The sequence below is a fragment of the Meleagris gallopavo genome, chromosome 1 (genome assembly GCF_905368555.1).
Source record: "Meleagris gallopavo chromosome 1, MGAL_WU_HG_1.1, whole genome shotgun sequence".
Lineage (NCBI taxonomy): Eukaryota > Metazoa > Chordata > Aves > Galliformes > Phasianidae > Meleagris > Meleagris gallopavo.
Genome location: NC_139404.1, coordinates 46,908,509 through 46,926,492, shown reverse-complemented (window position 1 = coordinate 46,926,492; position 17,984 = coordinate 46,908,509). Strand labels below are relative to the sequence as shown.

General features: G+C 38.2%; 1 protein-coding gene across 2 annotated transcripts in view; it reads right to left on the bottom strand.

Annotated features, from left to right (window-relative positions):
• The window catches only part of ANO4 (anoctamin 4), a 116,985-nt gene that overhangs the window by 6,437 nt on the left and 92,564 nt on the right, over positions 1-17,984 (bottom strand). For both annotated transcript variants that reach the window (XM_085223913.1, XM_085223916.1), the window contains 9 exons: positions 17,326-17,362; positions 14,814-14,925; positions 13,790-13,847; positions 11,427-11,524; positions 9,487-9,629; positions 8,395-8,547; positions 6,601-6,748; positions 3,347-3,466; positions 1,411-1,516 (listed from right to left, as the gene is read on the bottom strand). In XM_085223913.1, coding sequence (XP_085080039.1) covers positions 1,411-1,516; positions 3,347-3,466; positions 6,601-6,748; positions 8,395-8,547; positions 9,487-9,629; positions 11,427-11,524; positions 13,790-13,847; positions 14,814-14,925; positions 17,326-17,362 — 975 coding nt within the window. The remainder of the gene's footprint in view (positions 1-1,410; positions 1,517-3,346; positions 3,467-6,600; positions 6,749-8,394; positions 8,548-9,486; positions 9,630-11,426; positions 11,525-13,789; positions 13,848-14,813; positions 14,926-17,325; positions 17,363-17,984) is intronic.

The following is a 17,984-nucleotide window of genomic DNA, read 5'->3' as shown; positions in this document are numbered from 1 at the left end:
GGAATAGGCTCCCCATGGAAGTGGTTGAGTCACCATCCCTGGATGTGTTTAAAATCCGTTTGGATGTGGTGCTCAGGGACATGATTTAGAGGAGGGTTGTTAATTAGGGTAGTATAGTTAGGTCATGGTTGGACTTGATGATCTTTAAGGTCTTTTCCAACCTGAGTGATTCTATGATTCTGTGAAGCCCACCATGTTGCTATCAGATCTTTCTTTCCCCTGATGTTTTCGTGAATATGGCAGAGATCAAGAGGAGCCAGACTGAACTCCCATCAGTTAGAGTAGTGTGAGGCAAGAAGAGATGTCAGCCTGTGATGCCATATTCCCCTTCATCTGGGAAGGGCTGAAGACCACAATCGGAATTCTCTGCAGACCTTGGACTTCTGCTGACAAGACTGCCCTAGGCAAGAAATAAGCTAGAAAATGTTTCCCCTTCACTTTTCTTCTAACTCAAAAGCTTGAATGTTCAGTGATGTAAAGAGGTGCTTTGAGAGCTCAGTACAGAATGAATTTCCAGAGTAACATGAGTCAGAAATGTAGTATGTGCTCCTGAACAGTATGCCAATAATTTGTGGTGATTATAGCTTCCATATCTGGAGGCCCTGTTGCTATGATTTCAGAGAAGTGGACTGAAGAAAGAGTGGCCAATTTTATTGTTTATTCCCTGTTTAGCTTCTTCTCAGTGTAAAAGGCATTGGAACTGCTTATACTGTAGAGATGCTGAGCACCTGGTTTCTGGCTTAATGAAATTCAGACCTTATGAGCTGCATCACAGCTTATTTGTCTACCCTCTTCTCTCTGTTTTTCAAAATCAGCATAAGAATAGCAGTCAAATGAAGCTGAGTTTTCTCTGGTTTGTTTTAAAGATTCCTGAGATACTGACAGTAAGCACTAATATTATGAACTCTGCCAATGATATTGAGTCTCTTTTAGCATCACCAGTTTTGTGATGCTAATGGAGACGAAAGGTATTTAAAATAGAGGAAAAAAAGCTAAATGTGTAAATAATGTGCAACTTAAGCCATCTCAATTTTCAGCTGTTCAGATTTCATCCTTTCTAATCATGTTCCTTCTCCCCTTACTCACTAACTAGTTTGCATACAGCCTTCAGCCTAAACAGAGTGCTAATACCAAAACTTAGAAAGTAAGTAAAAACAGCATTTCTTTCCCCTCTTTTCCTGTCACTGTTATAGCTTTTAAATTGCAGCATACCCCTGTTTGTTAAAATATAAATACCTGTGACCGTTCAGGAAATGGGAGAACATAAAGCACAATACAAATAGCAGAAACTAACACGAAAAGCTTGTCAGCTGGCATCATGGAACAGCTCAATGAATAGGCTTCAAGATGAAATTGGTTTTGTTTTGGTGTTTTTGTTATATAGACTTTTCCACTGGACTGGTCACTGACCTCAAATACAATAATGAAAGCCAGCCGTGCAGCTAGGACATGCCAGAACTGCAGCGTGTAGCCGTAGGGCACTGGGGAGTGAGGAGGGTCTCGGTAGTCCCTGTACCTGAAAGACAAGCAGAGTACTGCAGTTAGTAAGCTACCCTTCTGCCCATGAGGAAGACAAAACCCAAACGCATCTGCTCTTGATCAATGCATTTTCTGCAAATACAGAGCACGTCGGGTGGTCAGCACTAGCAGTCGTGGCTTCTTTAGAGCAACATGGGCCCTGTAGGCATCTTCTCAGAATGCAGAGTGGGGTAGGATGCTCTTGGAGGGGTGCTTTCTTCCCCACCACAGCTTGTTTTAAAACCATAAATATCTCCACTTTTGTCAGCCAGACAACCCTTGTCTACGTTCTAGATGAGCAGAAGTTAACTGAGTATGGCCACTGGTTTTTATTCAGACAGACTGCCTTCTTGGAAAAGTGCCTACACTACAGCAGAATGCAATATTTCCTTACCTCACTATCAATAGGTGGTTTACGCTGCAATTAAAGTGACTGATGTTTTAGCAGAATTTTGATAGGTTATGTAGCTGATAAACTCAGTCAAAGAAAGTAAGACACTCACTTTCTTTCAAGAGTAAATATACATAATATTTCAGTGCACCTCCAAGAAGAGATTTAACTTCTAGAGATTTATGGCACCAACTTTAATAGAATGGAATGGAATATTGAGGTGACAATTTATGCATTTACTGATGGGGTTTCTACCACCAGCTTTAAGTAGCAGCAACATTATGCATGATGCTAGGGAAGAAAGGAATTAAAGGGGGGGAAGAAACTGATCAGAATCCATAAACATTATTAAAAGGTACCACGGCAAATTACATGGAATGAAGTATTATAAAAGCAGCTCTGCTCCTCAGAAAACTTTATCTATGGAGTCAACATTGGGATGCTCTTTCTGTAAAATAAGTTTCAATGGAGAACAGTGACTTCAATATCAGTTATGTAAATAAAAGGTGTAATCAACTCACAGTGCTATACCACTTGAACTAGTTATTGCTAATAAAAATGCCACAAAATCACAAGGTATTGGTGACTTTTTTATATTCCAGAATATCTTTTTTTTTGAGAGACTCATGAAATTAAATTATAATTTTCTACAGTGAAAAATGCTGGGGTACCTGTATCTGTAGCAACCAGGACTCATGCTGGTAAACTAGTATTGCCACAGACAAATGGCAACAGTATCTGTCATTTGATGTTCTTCCATGGCACTCTATTTAAGATTTTGATTCTCTGGACCATTACAATTAATCACTTGCAAGTCTCTCATCACAGCCTAGTTTCAGACTGATATTCCCAATCTACTGGCTAATGACAAAGATACAAAGATGATTAACTACTCATTTTATTCTGATTCAAAGCAGAAGCATATGATTATTACTAATAATTACACCTGCAAGCAATGACACGAACATGTTAACCATTCAGCTGTTAGTTTCATAAAGGTAGCTTAGGACAGGCTCTGTTTATGTCAGACAGACTTGTGAAATGACTGAATGCGGTCACTTCTATGCACACCTAAGCGGACTTCCTTGTGTAAGGGTTATGACAAAATCTAATTAACATTTCATCTCAATGACATAATCAGTCACTCATTATTGACCCTTTGATACCATATTCCTCCACGATGACTGCATGTGATTCAAGCCATACAAACACCATATAAATTCTGTAACTGGAGCACCTACCAGTTTCTCTTGCATCTAAGGAAGTAATCATGCAGATAACAACCAAGAATTACCACAAGTGTGTTCTCAAGTAGCACTTTTTTTTTTCCCATCAATATTTTTCAAGTTTTGAAAATTAGTTCCAACCTCAAATTTACCAGGATGTTTCTCCCTTGAAGTGTTTTATAGCAAAGAGGTGTTTTGATCAGATACTTACCTGCAATATTTCAATGGTGAACCAGAGAATTCACTTCCATTTGATGTAGGCTCTGAACGGTTTTCAAAGTCCGATACCAGAAATACTGATAAACTGGCATTAACATAGCCAACCATACACCTAGAGGGGAAAACTCCTTTAGTCAGGACACAGCAAGATTCTTCTATTAACTGTTCTACCCAGAAGGAAGTTCTCTGGGTTTCATGAAATTTGCAGTTTAACTGCAATGCTTAGTTACGTTTTGAAGGGATACAGAGGCAGTATAAAAGAAGCACTGACATAGATCAATGAATAATGGTAGATTTTTATGGGAGAAGAAATGGTGAGGACTGGGACTAGTTACCTGTGAAAAGTAGATAGGCAGGGAAAATAGTGAGTGGCACCAGGGAGATAATTAGAATACTCCCACTGTCACTCTCATGTTACAAACACAAACGAACATTAAATTAAAATGGAAAGGCAATACACCGAAAACAGCTAAGGGAAATAATACTTTTTTTTTTCCCCCCCAAAATATTCAGTTAATTAGATAAATTTGGTATTAGAAGATCGCAGATTGGTTGAGTGTTGGGAGGATTAGGCAGAGTTTGGAGAACACTGAGTAACAGAATGTACATTGCATGATAAAGGGCTGTGGGAGTCACAAGCAGGCTCAAACTTGGTATTAATCATGTTGAGGATAGGGAACATGCATTGCGCTTTTCACTCAAACGTGGGTAAGTATTGGCACATCAAGAAAGCATTCATTCTCTAACTGAGAAGAAAAGACTTCAGCTAGCAAAACCTGCAGTAACCAACCACATCACCATCAGGGCCATCTGTTTTCAGTGTTTCAAAGCTAAAACCAAGAGACCATTGACAGAATTATATGAGGCTACCAGATTTTCAGTCAGGAAGAAGGAAGGATTGAGCCAACCCATCTTCATTCTCCTAACATACATGCTGAACTGAGCTAAAGAGAAAGATATTTAAACGTATTTTGCAGTGCATCAAGAGGTCAAGTACAAATTTAGCCACCCATAAAACTGTTCTGCATGGTATACCATGTACTGTCTTTAAGAATAAGAACCTAAAAGATGAGTATAATTTCTGCATAGTTAATTCTTTCAAAAAGCTGTTATCAAACAAATTTAGCTACCATAAAGATAGCTTCTAAATGCCCTGATTGGTACAGTTTTGCCAGACAGTTCTGACCCACAGGGATGTCTGAGACGACAAGGGAAAGCAACTCTCACCTCCACTGAACTAAATCTGTTATAATACTGCTCTGATTTCAAGAACAATTCCACTGTTATTTAGACAAGAATCTGAAATGTGGAACTCAAGGTCAGACAACTGAGGTGTGAAAATTGCTTTTAACAGAATATTTGAAAATCAATTTTGTCCTGCCAAGAACTGCTCCAGGAAGCAAACAGTCTTTGTGATATACTTACATCTTTAAAAACCCTCTTTGGCTTCATCTGTTGGACTATTATAATTAAATTTCAGCATTACCAAAACAGAAAGCTTAAATCTGTAATTATTTCAAGTTGTTTTGCCAGAGGTTCAGAATGCATTATATGGTTTTCTTCACAGTAAGAGCTGATTATTTTTTAACTAAGGAAAAATATTTGAGAAATTACATTCAAGAACCATCTAATTTTGATTCAAGATCTCCACGTTGATTAGATTTGGAACTTAACATAATTTCAATATTTTTCTATTATTGCTGGTGTGTTATATGGATTTAATACCTACAGATGTTTTGGGAAAGAAAAAGAGAATCTCTCTCATGTAAGGTAGTCAATAGCAGGTATTCCTCATGCCTTAATCTAATTTGAGAAAATTCAATATTCCTGTGGATTTTTAATAGCTTCCGTCTTTTCTAACAGCAGTTAAGAATAGCAGTATCCAGAATGATGACATATATAGTTTTTATCCAATTTGGCTGCTCCATGGGATTAATATTGAATGATTTCATCTGAGAAATTCATCCATAAAAGCAGCAAAGTTATGAAAATGCTGTACAAGAGACTTGTAAGAAGTGCATCTTCAGTGAGCCAAGCTACTTCCCCTGTGCTGAACTAGTTTTAAAACCAGTGAGTCATATTTGATTACAAAAATCAAATTTCTAAGAGCATTTTTTTTTCCCATGCACATTGGCTCTAAGAAAATCAGTCGCAAGGAGAACTGCTGACAGTGCCTCTGTGTCCTGTGGATCTTCATCACAGCACAAGCAGAGGCGTAGGCTCAGCAAACACTGGCACCAGACCAAACACCTTACCAGCAAAAAAATTTTAACTCCTCATGAAAATAAATGGAACAGTCCTGCAGGCACCTGTTAAAATGCCAATCTAGCAGTAGAACAGCAAGTTAGCAGCATTGCTAATCAGGAACTGCCCCATCAGCTGCCCTTCTTCCATCAGTAGGATTAAACAGTATTGGCAAACACAAGATAGCAAAAAAAGCAGCAACAGAAGAATCCACTTGCTATAGCGAGGAAGAAAAATCAATCTGCCATATGTCCGACAGCAGAACATAAGCCCTGTAATTCTCTCTCTGGTTAAGCTTGTGTTTCCCTGAACTGCAGACTCTTTCTAACAGAGCTGCCAGGAGATCATTTGCAAACTGTGTCCATTTGTGTTCAGCTGGATTCAGTAACCTTCCCCCAGTCCAACAGCTGAGATTTTACAAGTTGCAGTGTAGCAGCTAGACTCATACTTAATGTAATCTCAGTGTTTACCAACACTGAAAGAAAATCCACTTAGGCATTGGGGTTTCAGTTCACAAATGTCTCCTGAAAGATGTAACCAAAGGACTCTGGTTTTAGATAAAAAACAAATTACTTTGCTCTGTAAGGATGTCTTGATTTATTAGTTGGGAATTGCTTCCTCCTGTGAGACGCTGCTTTTTGGAACAATGCATGCTGAACACAGGAAATGCAGCTTAATGAATAAATACAAAATTCTGATTAAACCTTTAACCGATAAATATGTGCATAGCTTCAGAACAAAAAGAGGTCTATACCCATGTACACCAGGAAATGCGGTTTGTGCAGCATTCTATTACACAAGCCAAATTTCTGCCACATTTTCCTTGAGTTAACCTCATTACAGTCAGTCCAGCAACCTACTCTATCTGTGGCTGAAGTCCGTTGCCTAAGCACAAGCGATAAATTTGGGTTAGTGGAATTGGTACATATACAGACAGAACTGTTGTATCTATTCAAGCAATGTGATTTTCATGCACAACTTTCCTCCCCAAAAAATGCTTACTTTTGCCCAGCTTCGCCTTGGCCTGCACAAGGTCCATATTTGTAAGCATAAACAAGTCGAGGGATGAAATCTGATGTCACGGCAATAACAAATGCATTCGTGATAACAGAAAGAATTCCAATGCCTTCCAGAATCCCATACCATATTCCTGTATGATAAGGAAAATGTGTTATCTCCAGAAAAAATCAACGACCAAAAGATTTCAAATACTGCATACTTTGAAGCAATTGTCCCACCACTCAAAAATTATATAGTTTCTATCAGAGACACTGACTAAAAATCATTTTCTTACTGAGCAGCAAGACCTCAATAGACCAGATTTATGTTCTCCACTGGGTGGCAAGCCATCCAGTGGGTGGCTTCATCTTAGCGAAGCCAGCAAAAATGCTCATGAAACTTTGGCTCCATCAAATACCATAATCATGTCAGTTTTAAGAAATGCAGTGAGCCTCCTTGCTTGCTGTGACTCTTCAAGGAGAGCCAGCCAGGACAGCTACGGGTATTTTAATCCATGACCTGCATTCCGCAGAAGTCTGGTATGAGCCTTGTGTATGGCTTGTCGGTACGTATCTCTCTGCATCAAAATCTTCCTGCCATGCTAATGCTATACAATGGCACATGGCCCCTACACATCACCTGGACTTCTGGGCCCAGTTTTAATTGCCTGAAAGATCTTGTGGCACAGACACACAGCAATTCTGATGATGAGGATCATCACAGAGAAATACATAAAAGACAGGTTAGACATAATTGTTGATTTTAATGAGGTATCACGCTATCCCTAAAAACTTTGCTGAATAGGGACCAACTGCAACTCATTTTGAGAAAGCATTCCTGAATCTGCCTGAAAAAAAAAAACTAAAAACACTGTTTTCCAATTCTTTTATTATTGAAATTATATAACTGTCTCCCCAGAGGTTCACATTGTTCAAACACAAGGCTTTACTCAGATACTCTAAGAGCAGGAAGTCTGGGATTCTGCTATTATTATTATGGGGCCTATGCTTTTTTGCAGTGCAGACAGGCATCAAGGTATCCTGTTTACCTTTCCAAGGCACCAGGAATTCAGCACTGAACAAATAAGTTTGTTTTATAGCATCCTTCTTAGAGGTGCTTTGCTTTGGCACACTAAAAGGATGGAGGTGTTTTATAATCAGTTCAGAGAACTCTTGCAGCAGTGTGTGGCCAAGTGACCTCAAAGTTACGTGAACCCTGTGTTTAGCAGTGCAGGCTTTCCTCACTGGCAGTAAATTGTTTCTTGGAATCTAGACCCATCCTGTCTCATGAACCAGGGACACAGCCACCGAGTCATAGGGGATGTTCTTTTTGGCTAGGTAGATAGAAAACACACAGGATTCTTACTGAATGGTGGCTGCTTTAATTTCATTTTGATGTTTCTGCATCTCTCTCTGGTTATTATATTCAAACTGAGCAGCAGTGTTCACAGTGTGTATGCCACAAAAAAAAAAAAACCCATAGAGGACACTGGTCACTTCTTTAAAACATAGAATCATAGAATATCCTGAGCTGGAAGGACCCATAAGCATCACTGAGTCCAACTTCTGGACATCTTGGCTGTTAAGTCACTCAGAAAATCCTTAAAACTTTTTTTTTTTTCAATATAGATTTTTAATTGCATAAACAGACTGGCATCAGAAGTTTGAAGCTTTTCGTGCATTGTCAGATTGTGTGTTGCTAATGCAGAAGATGACTGAAAATTCCTTCACCCACTCTTACTTGAGGTGGTCAATATTTTGTCCTAAAAATAACACACACACGTAACAAAGCACTCACCTATATCTTTGGCTCTTGAAGCTAAAGGTCTTCTCCACTGGGTGACAAATTTGTATGCATCAAGCCTAATTTCAATAATATTGTTAAGTAAGGCCAGAAGTGGTGCCAATGGAAAAGCTGCCACAAAAATGGTTGTGAATCCAAACTGAAGAACTAGGAAAGAAAGAGAAAGGTCATAGTGTAACTGTTGAGCTGGAATTCTAAGGGCTAAGAGGGTGAAGTATTCAGATATAAACATCTCTTACTATTGTATGGTACAGTAGTCTAGTGACTTTTGTGCAAAATTTCCTTGCCAAAAGTTCAGAGTGAGGATGACCAGAAGAAATGCATGCACATCCATCCCTGAGATGAAGTGCAACATCTAGAATTTTTAGCTGGGAAAGAAATTTGAAGGTAGATAAACCTTTTTTTTTTTTTTTTTTTTAAGAAATTGACATCAATTAGGACATCTGAATACTTGCATAGATTACAGCATAAAGTACTGGTGGGCTGCTGTCTGAGACCTTATTTAAGTTTCTAGATTCCTAAATTTTGCATTACTTTGAAAAGAATTGTGTGAGAGAGAAAAGAGAAAAAACAAATAAACAAAAAAACCCCAAACATTCAAGATATACACTTCAGTCACACAGGGCCAAAGTTTTTGTTCTTTGACATTTGTTACAACAGTTACCCTCCTCTGCAATGCCATTGACAGGCAGTAAATGAGGGTAATTTCAGACAAACAAGCTGTTCCACATAGTTTTAAATAAAAACCCAAGGGAACTTCCTTGAGCACAAATCAGCAAAGAATTTCAGAAACATATACAGGTGAAGGGTTGCAATGTAGAAAGCAACCTTCCCATTCAAAGCCAGAATCAGAAGTGTTTCATAAATGTGGGGTTAGCAAACCAAAAGCGCTGTGGTTAGCTACATTGATTTGGTTTTGTTCTCAGAAATTCACTGCCATTCCTCACCGGACTTGTGAGAATGAGAACCTTTTTTTGTAGCCTCTTTAGTTTTGTACAGCAATTGCTAAAAGAGCACACCAACTCACATTAACAAAAAACAACATTAAAATCTACTGAAGAGAGAGAAATAACATCAGTGCCATACTCATTTCTAGGTATTCATCAAACAGTCCATAAGCATTCATAGGCTGCAGATTGTAGTCCTTTTCCCACTGTGGGAAGCTTGTTTTTCTTTGTGTGCCATACTCTTGCCGTAGTTTTCTCCTGGTCCACCAATTTTGAATTAGCCTACATTTTCGAATAAATGAAAGAAACAAAGTAAAGAATGTTTCATAACTAAACTGGAAGAGGCTAAATGTGTACAACATACCTTGAAAATACTTTCCAATGCACGGGAAAATATAGCATTGGTAATATATGTGGCTGATGATAGTGTAATAGGTATAAAAACAGATAAGGCCGATGGGTTGTTGTTCAGGTCTACATGCTATTAAAATGAAAAGGACATTTTGACATCTTTTTATTACCTCTTTTTGTCTACATAAAATCACTTCAAGGCCTTTTTATACGGCAAAATGCAGCGTTGCATGGAGATAGGTAAGCTCTGAACAAGAAACTGTTAAACAGCTTCTAATGCTGCTTGATCTCTTCCTGTACATGGGGGGGGGGGGGGTAGGGAAGTTCTGCACTACAGAGCTGCCTCCAAATCATGTTCTTTGCAGAAATGATTGCGTTCTTTCATACAAAATGGAAACAAAACGGAAACAAAACATGCTTGGCTGCAGCATTTTAGGGCTAGAGGAGATGTGAAAGTTGGAGAACACCTATTTCTTTTGTCAGAATGAATTTAAGCTTCCCAACGTTACTGCAACGGTGATTTGTGCTGTGACTCTAAAGAGAAGGGACTGACTTACAGCAGTTTATTCCTATTATAGCACTTGTTCTTAAACAATCTCCCACTATTTACTTCTGTCAACTTCTGTAATCCTCTTCAGTGCTCATTATTAGGTTTCAATATCCCTATTAATAAGTAGGAGAAAGATCTAATGGAAACTGACAAAAGAGGAAGGGAGTGGAAAAAAGGATCAATGCTACTGCTGCTGCTGCTGCTCCCCTCTTCCAACCTCAGGTGCAAAATCCTGACCAGCAGCGCTAGGTGCTGACTGGGGAAGATGGATGAATAGTGAATGTTGAGTACCTTGATTTGCCCATTACACTATGCATTCAAATCATTCACCCCATTCTCATTACAGCTGGATGTGATCAGTGCTGAGGCTGCCTGAAATCGCTGCTGCAACACATTCTGCAGCTCAGGGACCAACCTCTGTGCTAGCTCTTCTGTGGATCCTGCAGTGAAGCAAATCCCTCCAAGCTGCAGAACTTGACAAGGGCAAACTTTCTGACAATGTCAGCTCTCTCTTATGTTTTCACACTTGCTAATTTCCCTTGATGACCTGCCACACTGTCTCTAGCATCAACTGTCTCTATTAATCATACTCTTTAAATACTAATCAATGAGAAATGAACCGATAGGAAATGAATAATCGTTAGCCTTTTTAGCTAGGGCACAGCTCCACAGTGCCCAGATCACCAGGGGACATATCTATATACCAGTCAGTACATTTTTCTGGGTCTGAAGTGAATATGCCCACAATGCATTTTTTTTTCCAGCTCAGACCCACCCTTTTAGGCATCTTTTATCACTCAGCAAGGAGAAATCCAATTTAGAACTTCCTGACACAGATAAAAGACGGTACATATAATATTACCAATGCAAGGCATACAGTTGTCTTACAGATATTTTTTCAGAGTTTTAAAAAACAGAATACAATATAGTTAAGTATTTCTCACATATTTGTTTGTTAGTATCGATATTGCACTTTCAATTTTGCAAACTATGTTCAATATCAAAAACCCAGAGCACCAGCTATCTGAAAATCTAACTTAAGAGCTCCCTACCCAAAGGGATATTTTCTTATTCTTATGGCAAATCTACCTTGCTTTTATGTAACAGTTCATAAAGAAACAGTAAACTTGGTCACAGATTCTGTGATCTACAAAAACATAAACACTAAGTTTACTTACGGGTAACCCAGTTCCATGAAATTATTCCAGGTCTGCTTTAGCACCATTATGATACCCATTTGCATACAGAGATCAATAAGGCATCCGCTAGGGTGGCACTACAGAAAAAAAAGAAACAAAAGATTAAATAGAAGTAATGCTCAGCTTAAATTATTTCTTAAAGAGCATAAATTAATATTTAATAATTTACTTAAGGGAAATGAAGCGCTGTTTTCTTTATGATTATTTTTTAAATATAGACTCATGGGAGCATATGAAACTATATCGTACCATGAGCCCTTTAAGTCTGTCATCTAATTCTCTCCAGGAGTCAGAATCAGCTGAAACAAATATCATTTTTACACTAGAACTGCTAATAAGTTTACAGCAGTGGGTAAGACAGAGGCAAAAGCTAACAGATTTCTCCACTGATTACAGTAATTTTTAGGGTGACTGACTATGCCTCAAATCAAAAAACGAAGAGAAAATTCCTCCTGGCTGTACACGCAAAGACTTTATGCCTAGAGGATAGCCCTAATACTGTTTATTAAGTACTTAATGTATGACTGAGTGAACTCCTCAAAGCTGTTCTCTTCTTGAAGATCTACAAATCTCAACTAGTAGTTCTCAACCTCTCTTGCAGAGTGCTTACTTGCTTTAGTTGTGACTTCAGGCCTTGAGGAAGAAGTGCTGTAGCTCTGGGGAGAGATGCTCTGCTAGTGACAATTTAAATGATGCCACTATTTTTAGTTTTAGTATTGGAAGAAGTAGAAAAGTGCCAAAAACTTTGCAGATCCAAACAGTGGAGTCTAAGCTGTATTAAGTCCTGTGTATTATGGATAAATGAACCAGATAGTTGCCACAGAACTGGAACTATTTCTCTTCAGGTTTTAAAGAGAAAAAAATGGCATTAGTTATGACATCTAGCAAAATGCAGTATGAATTTCTTACACATTCTCTGCATTACAGTCCTCAGAGCCAGGGCTTCTTCTGAGGTTTCTGCTGACCTCATTCAGCTTCTCTTTAGATTAACAGGGTAGCAGATCGATTTTTTTTTTTTTTAAATTAATTAACTTCACTAGCATCATTATTAAATTATCATCCTTCTATTTTTAGGAATAAGTCACAGAAGAAAATATAGCCTAAGAAAGCAAAGTGAAGTAGCAGTGATGTTACATCCATAACACCACCAAAATACTATGGATGCTGTGGTCTGGATATACATAGGAAAATTTGACCAGCGTATATCATGCTATCCAATGTCTTGCACTTGTCTTCATCCAATAGGTGAAGAGAGGGCAATTGGAGGGATATCTAGGCATTATATTCTAAAGCCTGTTCCTAATATGACCTTGTACAGATATGGTTGATAAAGTTAAGACTTCTTTATTAGACAATTCTTAATAAACATTTTTTTTTTTTTTTACTCTGAGACAGGCAAAATAATAAGGTAATAGTAGGTTCCACCAGCAACTGAACCAACCCATAACATGTCACTGCTGCACCTCACTTCCAAACTTGATTTTTCCTTCCTTCCCTTTCTGCTCCTGCAAGTGTCTCCCATGCTCTGATTCTGTGAGCTGATTCAGCCCAGTAACTTAACAGAAAAAAAAAAAAAAAGATTTCACCAGGAAAAGAAAAGTGAACTGACACAGGGTTGGAAAAACACCAGAGTCAGTACAGAAGAGGAAGGAGCAAGCTTCTGGGGAAGGCTCAAAGCAAGTGTAGAACTGACCTCTTTTTGCAGCAGCAAGCTGTTAGGTCACCTTGGTCTCTCTCAGACTTTGAAGGGATGTTCAGTCTGTCTGTCCATGTACCACTTTTTCTTTTAATGTACAGAATTCACTGCTTCAAAATTACAATGGCTATTCATTTTTTGGTATTTTTGGATGATTTACATTAACCAAATACTCAGATGTCTGGAACTATTTGTAAATTCATGTTGGCAGTGAAAAGACTTGCATTTTTTTGCCTGCCATTTGTCATGCATTTGCAAAATGGTTTTCCATCATTCATCTGTAAAGTAAGAAAAATTTCAAAATAACAGGTTGTAAGATTCATATCAAACTGACCCATTTTAAGGATGAAACATTTCCAACATGAAAATACAAATAAAGGAGAAATTGTTTGATATAGAACTTCAAAAGTGCTCACACTGAAACTACTAGCATTGTAAGGGGCATGCGTGTTGGTAAATAGCTGTTTTTGTAGCAGGTGGTGGAATGTTGGTATTGTGGAGTTTGAGAACAACAGAAAATCCAACACCACACTCAAAGCTACCTGGATAGAGTTTTACATCTGCCTCTGCTTGCATTCACTGCAACTGTGGGCAGCAGATAAATCTGTATCTTGTTTCAGGAGCACAAGAATAAACAAGCACCCACCTCTTCCAGTCTCCACCGGTTTATCAGCCTTAGGTAGGCTCCAGGGTGTCCTGTAAATCTTTAAGACATGAATATACATCAGTGATGTTGCATGAGCAGTCTATTTACAGCAGTGGAAGAAAGCTTACACTTTGTTTTAATCTAATGTCACTTTAGCATGATTAACTACAAAGGACATTGTATGAGAAAAAGATCTGGAGATTCCTGGAATAATTTACATGAAGGGCTAAATATATTTTTACTTCCAGTTTTATGTGAACATGAAGTATTGTGCTGTTTGATGCTTAGCATGTGCAAAAAAAGAGAAAATCTGAGTAAAACAGGTTATGTCTATTTGGAAAATGGCTTTCAAATGCCAGCTCATTTTCTTGCCCAAATTGTGGTATCTGTCTTTCTGTGAAACCAGTGAAAATATTAGTTTTCAGTTGAAAAATATTATTTTCTTCCAGTTCTCTCATGATGTCGCCCAGAATCATTCCCAATATCCCACATGCAAATAATCCACACTGATAGTTTATCAATCTCTACCAAAAGGCTTTTCTTTTGCTTGAAGGGAGCTTGCAGGAAGAGGCATACAAATATATACATATATTTTGCATTTTATGCAGAAGAAAGGTCTGATTCTCTGGTAATAGTACAAATCTCATAAAAACAAAGCAGCAAAGTATTCAGTATTCAGAAAGAAAAAAAGCTCAGTGTTAAATTATTTACCTAACTGTACAAATTACCCACATGACGACAGAGCAAAGTGGCTTGCATGCATATTACTGGGGATGGCGTCAGTTTCCAGTAGTGAAATTGTTAGGAGTTAGTGTTAAGGTAATATGGTGCTAGGAATTTAAAACCACTTCTGTTTCCGGGCTTTGGAAAGGAAAATAAAACTGCAGTGTTTCCTACCTTGCTATTATGAAATTTGCATTTTAAGATGTGTGACAATACAGTACCATTTTGTTTCATTGGAGACAATTTTATTACTCCTTTCTATTTCATTTTGTGACTATGAGGATGCAGATATCAATCCTACCTTCCAAGGAAGAATGCTATATAAAAGGTAGAGCTGTTCAGGTTGACAAACTGAAAAAGAAACATTTTCAATGTGAAGCTGTTCTCCCACTCAGATTCTGTACGAGGCTGCTCTGTGAAAAAAGAGAGCAGAGTTTGAGAGGTTTAATCAGATTAACAATTTTGCTTGGCACAAAGGATGTAGACACCTATCTGAGCTGGCAATGTGTTTGTAAACTAGCCTGCTGATTTTCTTGTACAAACTGACAGTAGAAATTGTATCCAAAAGAAGTGCACAGCAAGCTAGCTTGTAAAGACTCTGAAATCTATTCTGATATCTGGATACGTATATTCCCAGGAAACTGCAAGATAATGTGTGCATTCTTACAGGCTCGTTCTGTTCTCTCATTTCCTGCTCTGCAATCTAGCATAACGACACAGCTACAAGCTGTGTAAGCACCTTTTTGCTAGAGATGTCACACTGAAATGAAGTAAATAAGTAAATCTTCCTTGTGGCTCTGTTTCAGGGCTGTGCCCGTCATGCTGTGGGCACCTAAGGGCTCTGTACAGGCATCAGCAGAGAGCCACTTTCCTTGTCCCAGCGAGCTCTTCACAGAACAGTGAGAAAAAAAGACTTCACAATGGATGGGTGAGACAAACAGGAAAGAGGCAGACCATATGTCTTCTCTTCAGCGTGGCCCTTAATCTCCATTTAAAGAGTAATCAAGACATGAGTTAACCAAACAACTACTATGACAACATACTAGTACCATGGCCTGCAACTGCTTTCCAGTTGGCATGAGCTTGTTTATTAATCATCTGTTGCTGTGAACAGGAGTAATCAGAGGTAGTAATGGTGGTAGCATGTATCATAATGGTAATACCTGTATATATACTTCCAAAGGAATCTCTATTAAATTACAAGCGAAAAAACGATAAACTAGATTCTGTTGGATTGAAGACATTCTACCCATGAGGAAATTTCAGACACCTGAACAAAACTGTGGAATAGACTATTCATCTACAACTGCTCTACTGACTTGGAAATGCCTGTCTATGTATGCTACTACATACATATGCAGCTAAGCAGAAGAAAATGAAAGATCAGAGATTTTTGATGCCAGCATGTGTTGACTTCAACAGGGCTGCTGCAACTGAAGCTTTGCTCATATGACTTTCAAAGAGAATGGCAAAACTCTGGAGCAACATGGATTTGAGTTCAGAAAAGGTGATGTAATGGCTGAAGAAGAACATCCTGACTGCCCTTCCAATTCCTCTGAGCTTATTACACTGATAAAGATCATTCAAATGAAATTTATGCCACCAGAGTAAATAACATAATAGAGGCTGGTCAGAACAGTGTGACCCACTGAGTCTTCACATAAGTGCAGTCTGCAGAGGCTACAAGAAGCAGACCTACCTCCATGATAACCTGGCAGAAAGTAATTAAGCTTCAAGGTCTCTACATTATATCTTACTGTCCACAGGATGTCACAGGGAATAAAAGGAAATAACCCATGCAAATTACATACTTGAAAGTCATTTTTCTCAACTGTAACTAGCAGGTGTCTTTTCCACGGAAAGAAGATGGCAGCAATATTTTGAATTCAAGACATAAAAATAAGGACTCTCAATCTAAGAAACAACAAAATAAAATTCTACCTTAGACACATTTTGAACATATCACAGATGACTGTCTAGATGTTAAAAAGCCCCAATGCTAGCTAAAATCAATTGCTTCCTCTGAGGAAATGTGTGGAAATCTGTCCTCCTGAACATCATCAATGTACACAGATAATCACCAAGTTCAAAAAAATGCCAAAAAACTTCTCACACACAGGCAATTATTGGTTGATTTAATAGGCAATCATCTCATTTCAGATTTCTTGACCCAAGGAGCCATTGCCAACTGCCACCACAACTGCAATCTTCCAGAGCGATCAGGATCTTCAAAGACTCAGTGATAGTCCATTGCTACCCTAGTATGTGCTGACTGTAAAACCAAAGAAACACATTGTCCTTACTCTAGTGTCTTTAAGGCTGATCTGAAAAGTTAGTTAAACTTGGAACACCACTAGAGTTCCAGTGTTGGTAAAAGTTGATGAGACACCTAGTACTTTTCCCTGCCAGTTACTGCCCCTCCTGAAGGGATGTGTCTGAGGGTCATTAAGCAACTTATTTTCAAGCAACAACTGTGGCTTCCAAAAGCGATTCCTGTAAAAGTTTTGAGTGCTCAGTCTCTGAAAACTTCAGTTACACCTTTGTCCTTGTGGTAACACTTCAACATTTTACAAGGAAAGGGGCTGGAACAAGAACTAAGGACTGCAGGTGAGTGATTCTCACTGTTGCTAATTCAATTGCACTACAGCTTAGTTTATAATACTTCCCTTATTATAAACTTAAAAAAAATAATTAATTCCTCATAGATTTAAAATTAATCAAGACTTCCCATCCAGACAGTTGGATTGCTGTCACAGCACTGGGACAAAACAATCAGCACAATATCATTCAATTTTGTATTTAACATCACTTACCTAAATTTGTCAGGAAAAGAGCAACCTTTTCATACAGCTGAAACACAGAAAAAACAATCTCTTTAACATGTGGCCAGCTCAAAAATATAGTACTGTTTTCTAGGTAATTGCTTTTACCTGTTAGATCTGACATTCAGATTGATCCCTGTCACATTCTGATAATGACTGTAATAAAACTATAAAACAATAATACCATAATTATATAATCAATCAAGGAAAAGTAATAATTGCAAGCTTATATTCAGCTCTTTTCATCTACAATACATACAGAAAAAGTGCTGGCAGTGTTCCTATTTTACATACACAGTGAAAAAGAGTCTAACAATTATTTCAAAACCACAAAGCAGAGCAATAGTGTTTTCGTTTTAGTTATTTGTGGAACATTTATCACACAAATAAAAACACCCCGCTAAGAGTATTCTTTCATTTTCTGGGGTATTTTTTATTATTTATGTGTTTCTTTGGTGCTGAGATGAATGCAAGTTACTGTGGAGAGAGAGCTCTTCTGAGAAAGTCATTAGTAGTCCTCATAGAAGGTTTGGGTTGGAAGGGACCTTTAAGATCATCTAGTTCCAACCCCCATGGACACTCCCCACTAGACCAGGTTGCTAAAAGCTCCATCCAGCCTAGCCTTGAATGCTTCCAGGGTGGGAGCATCA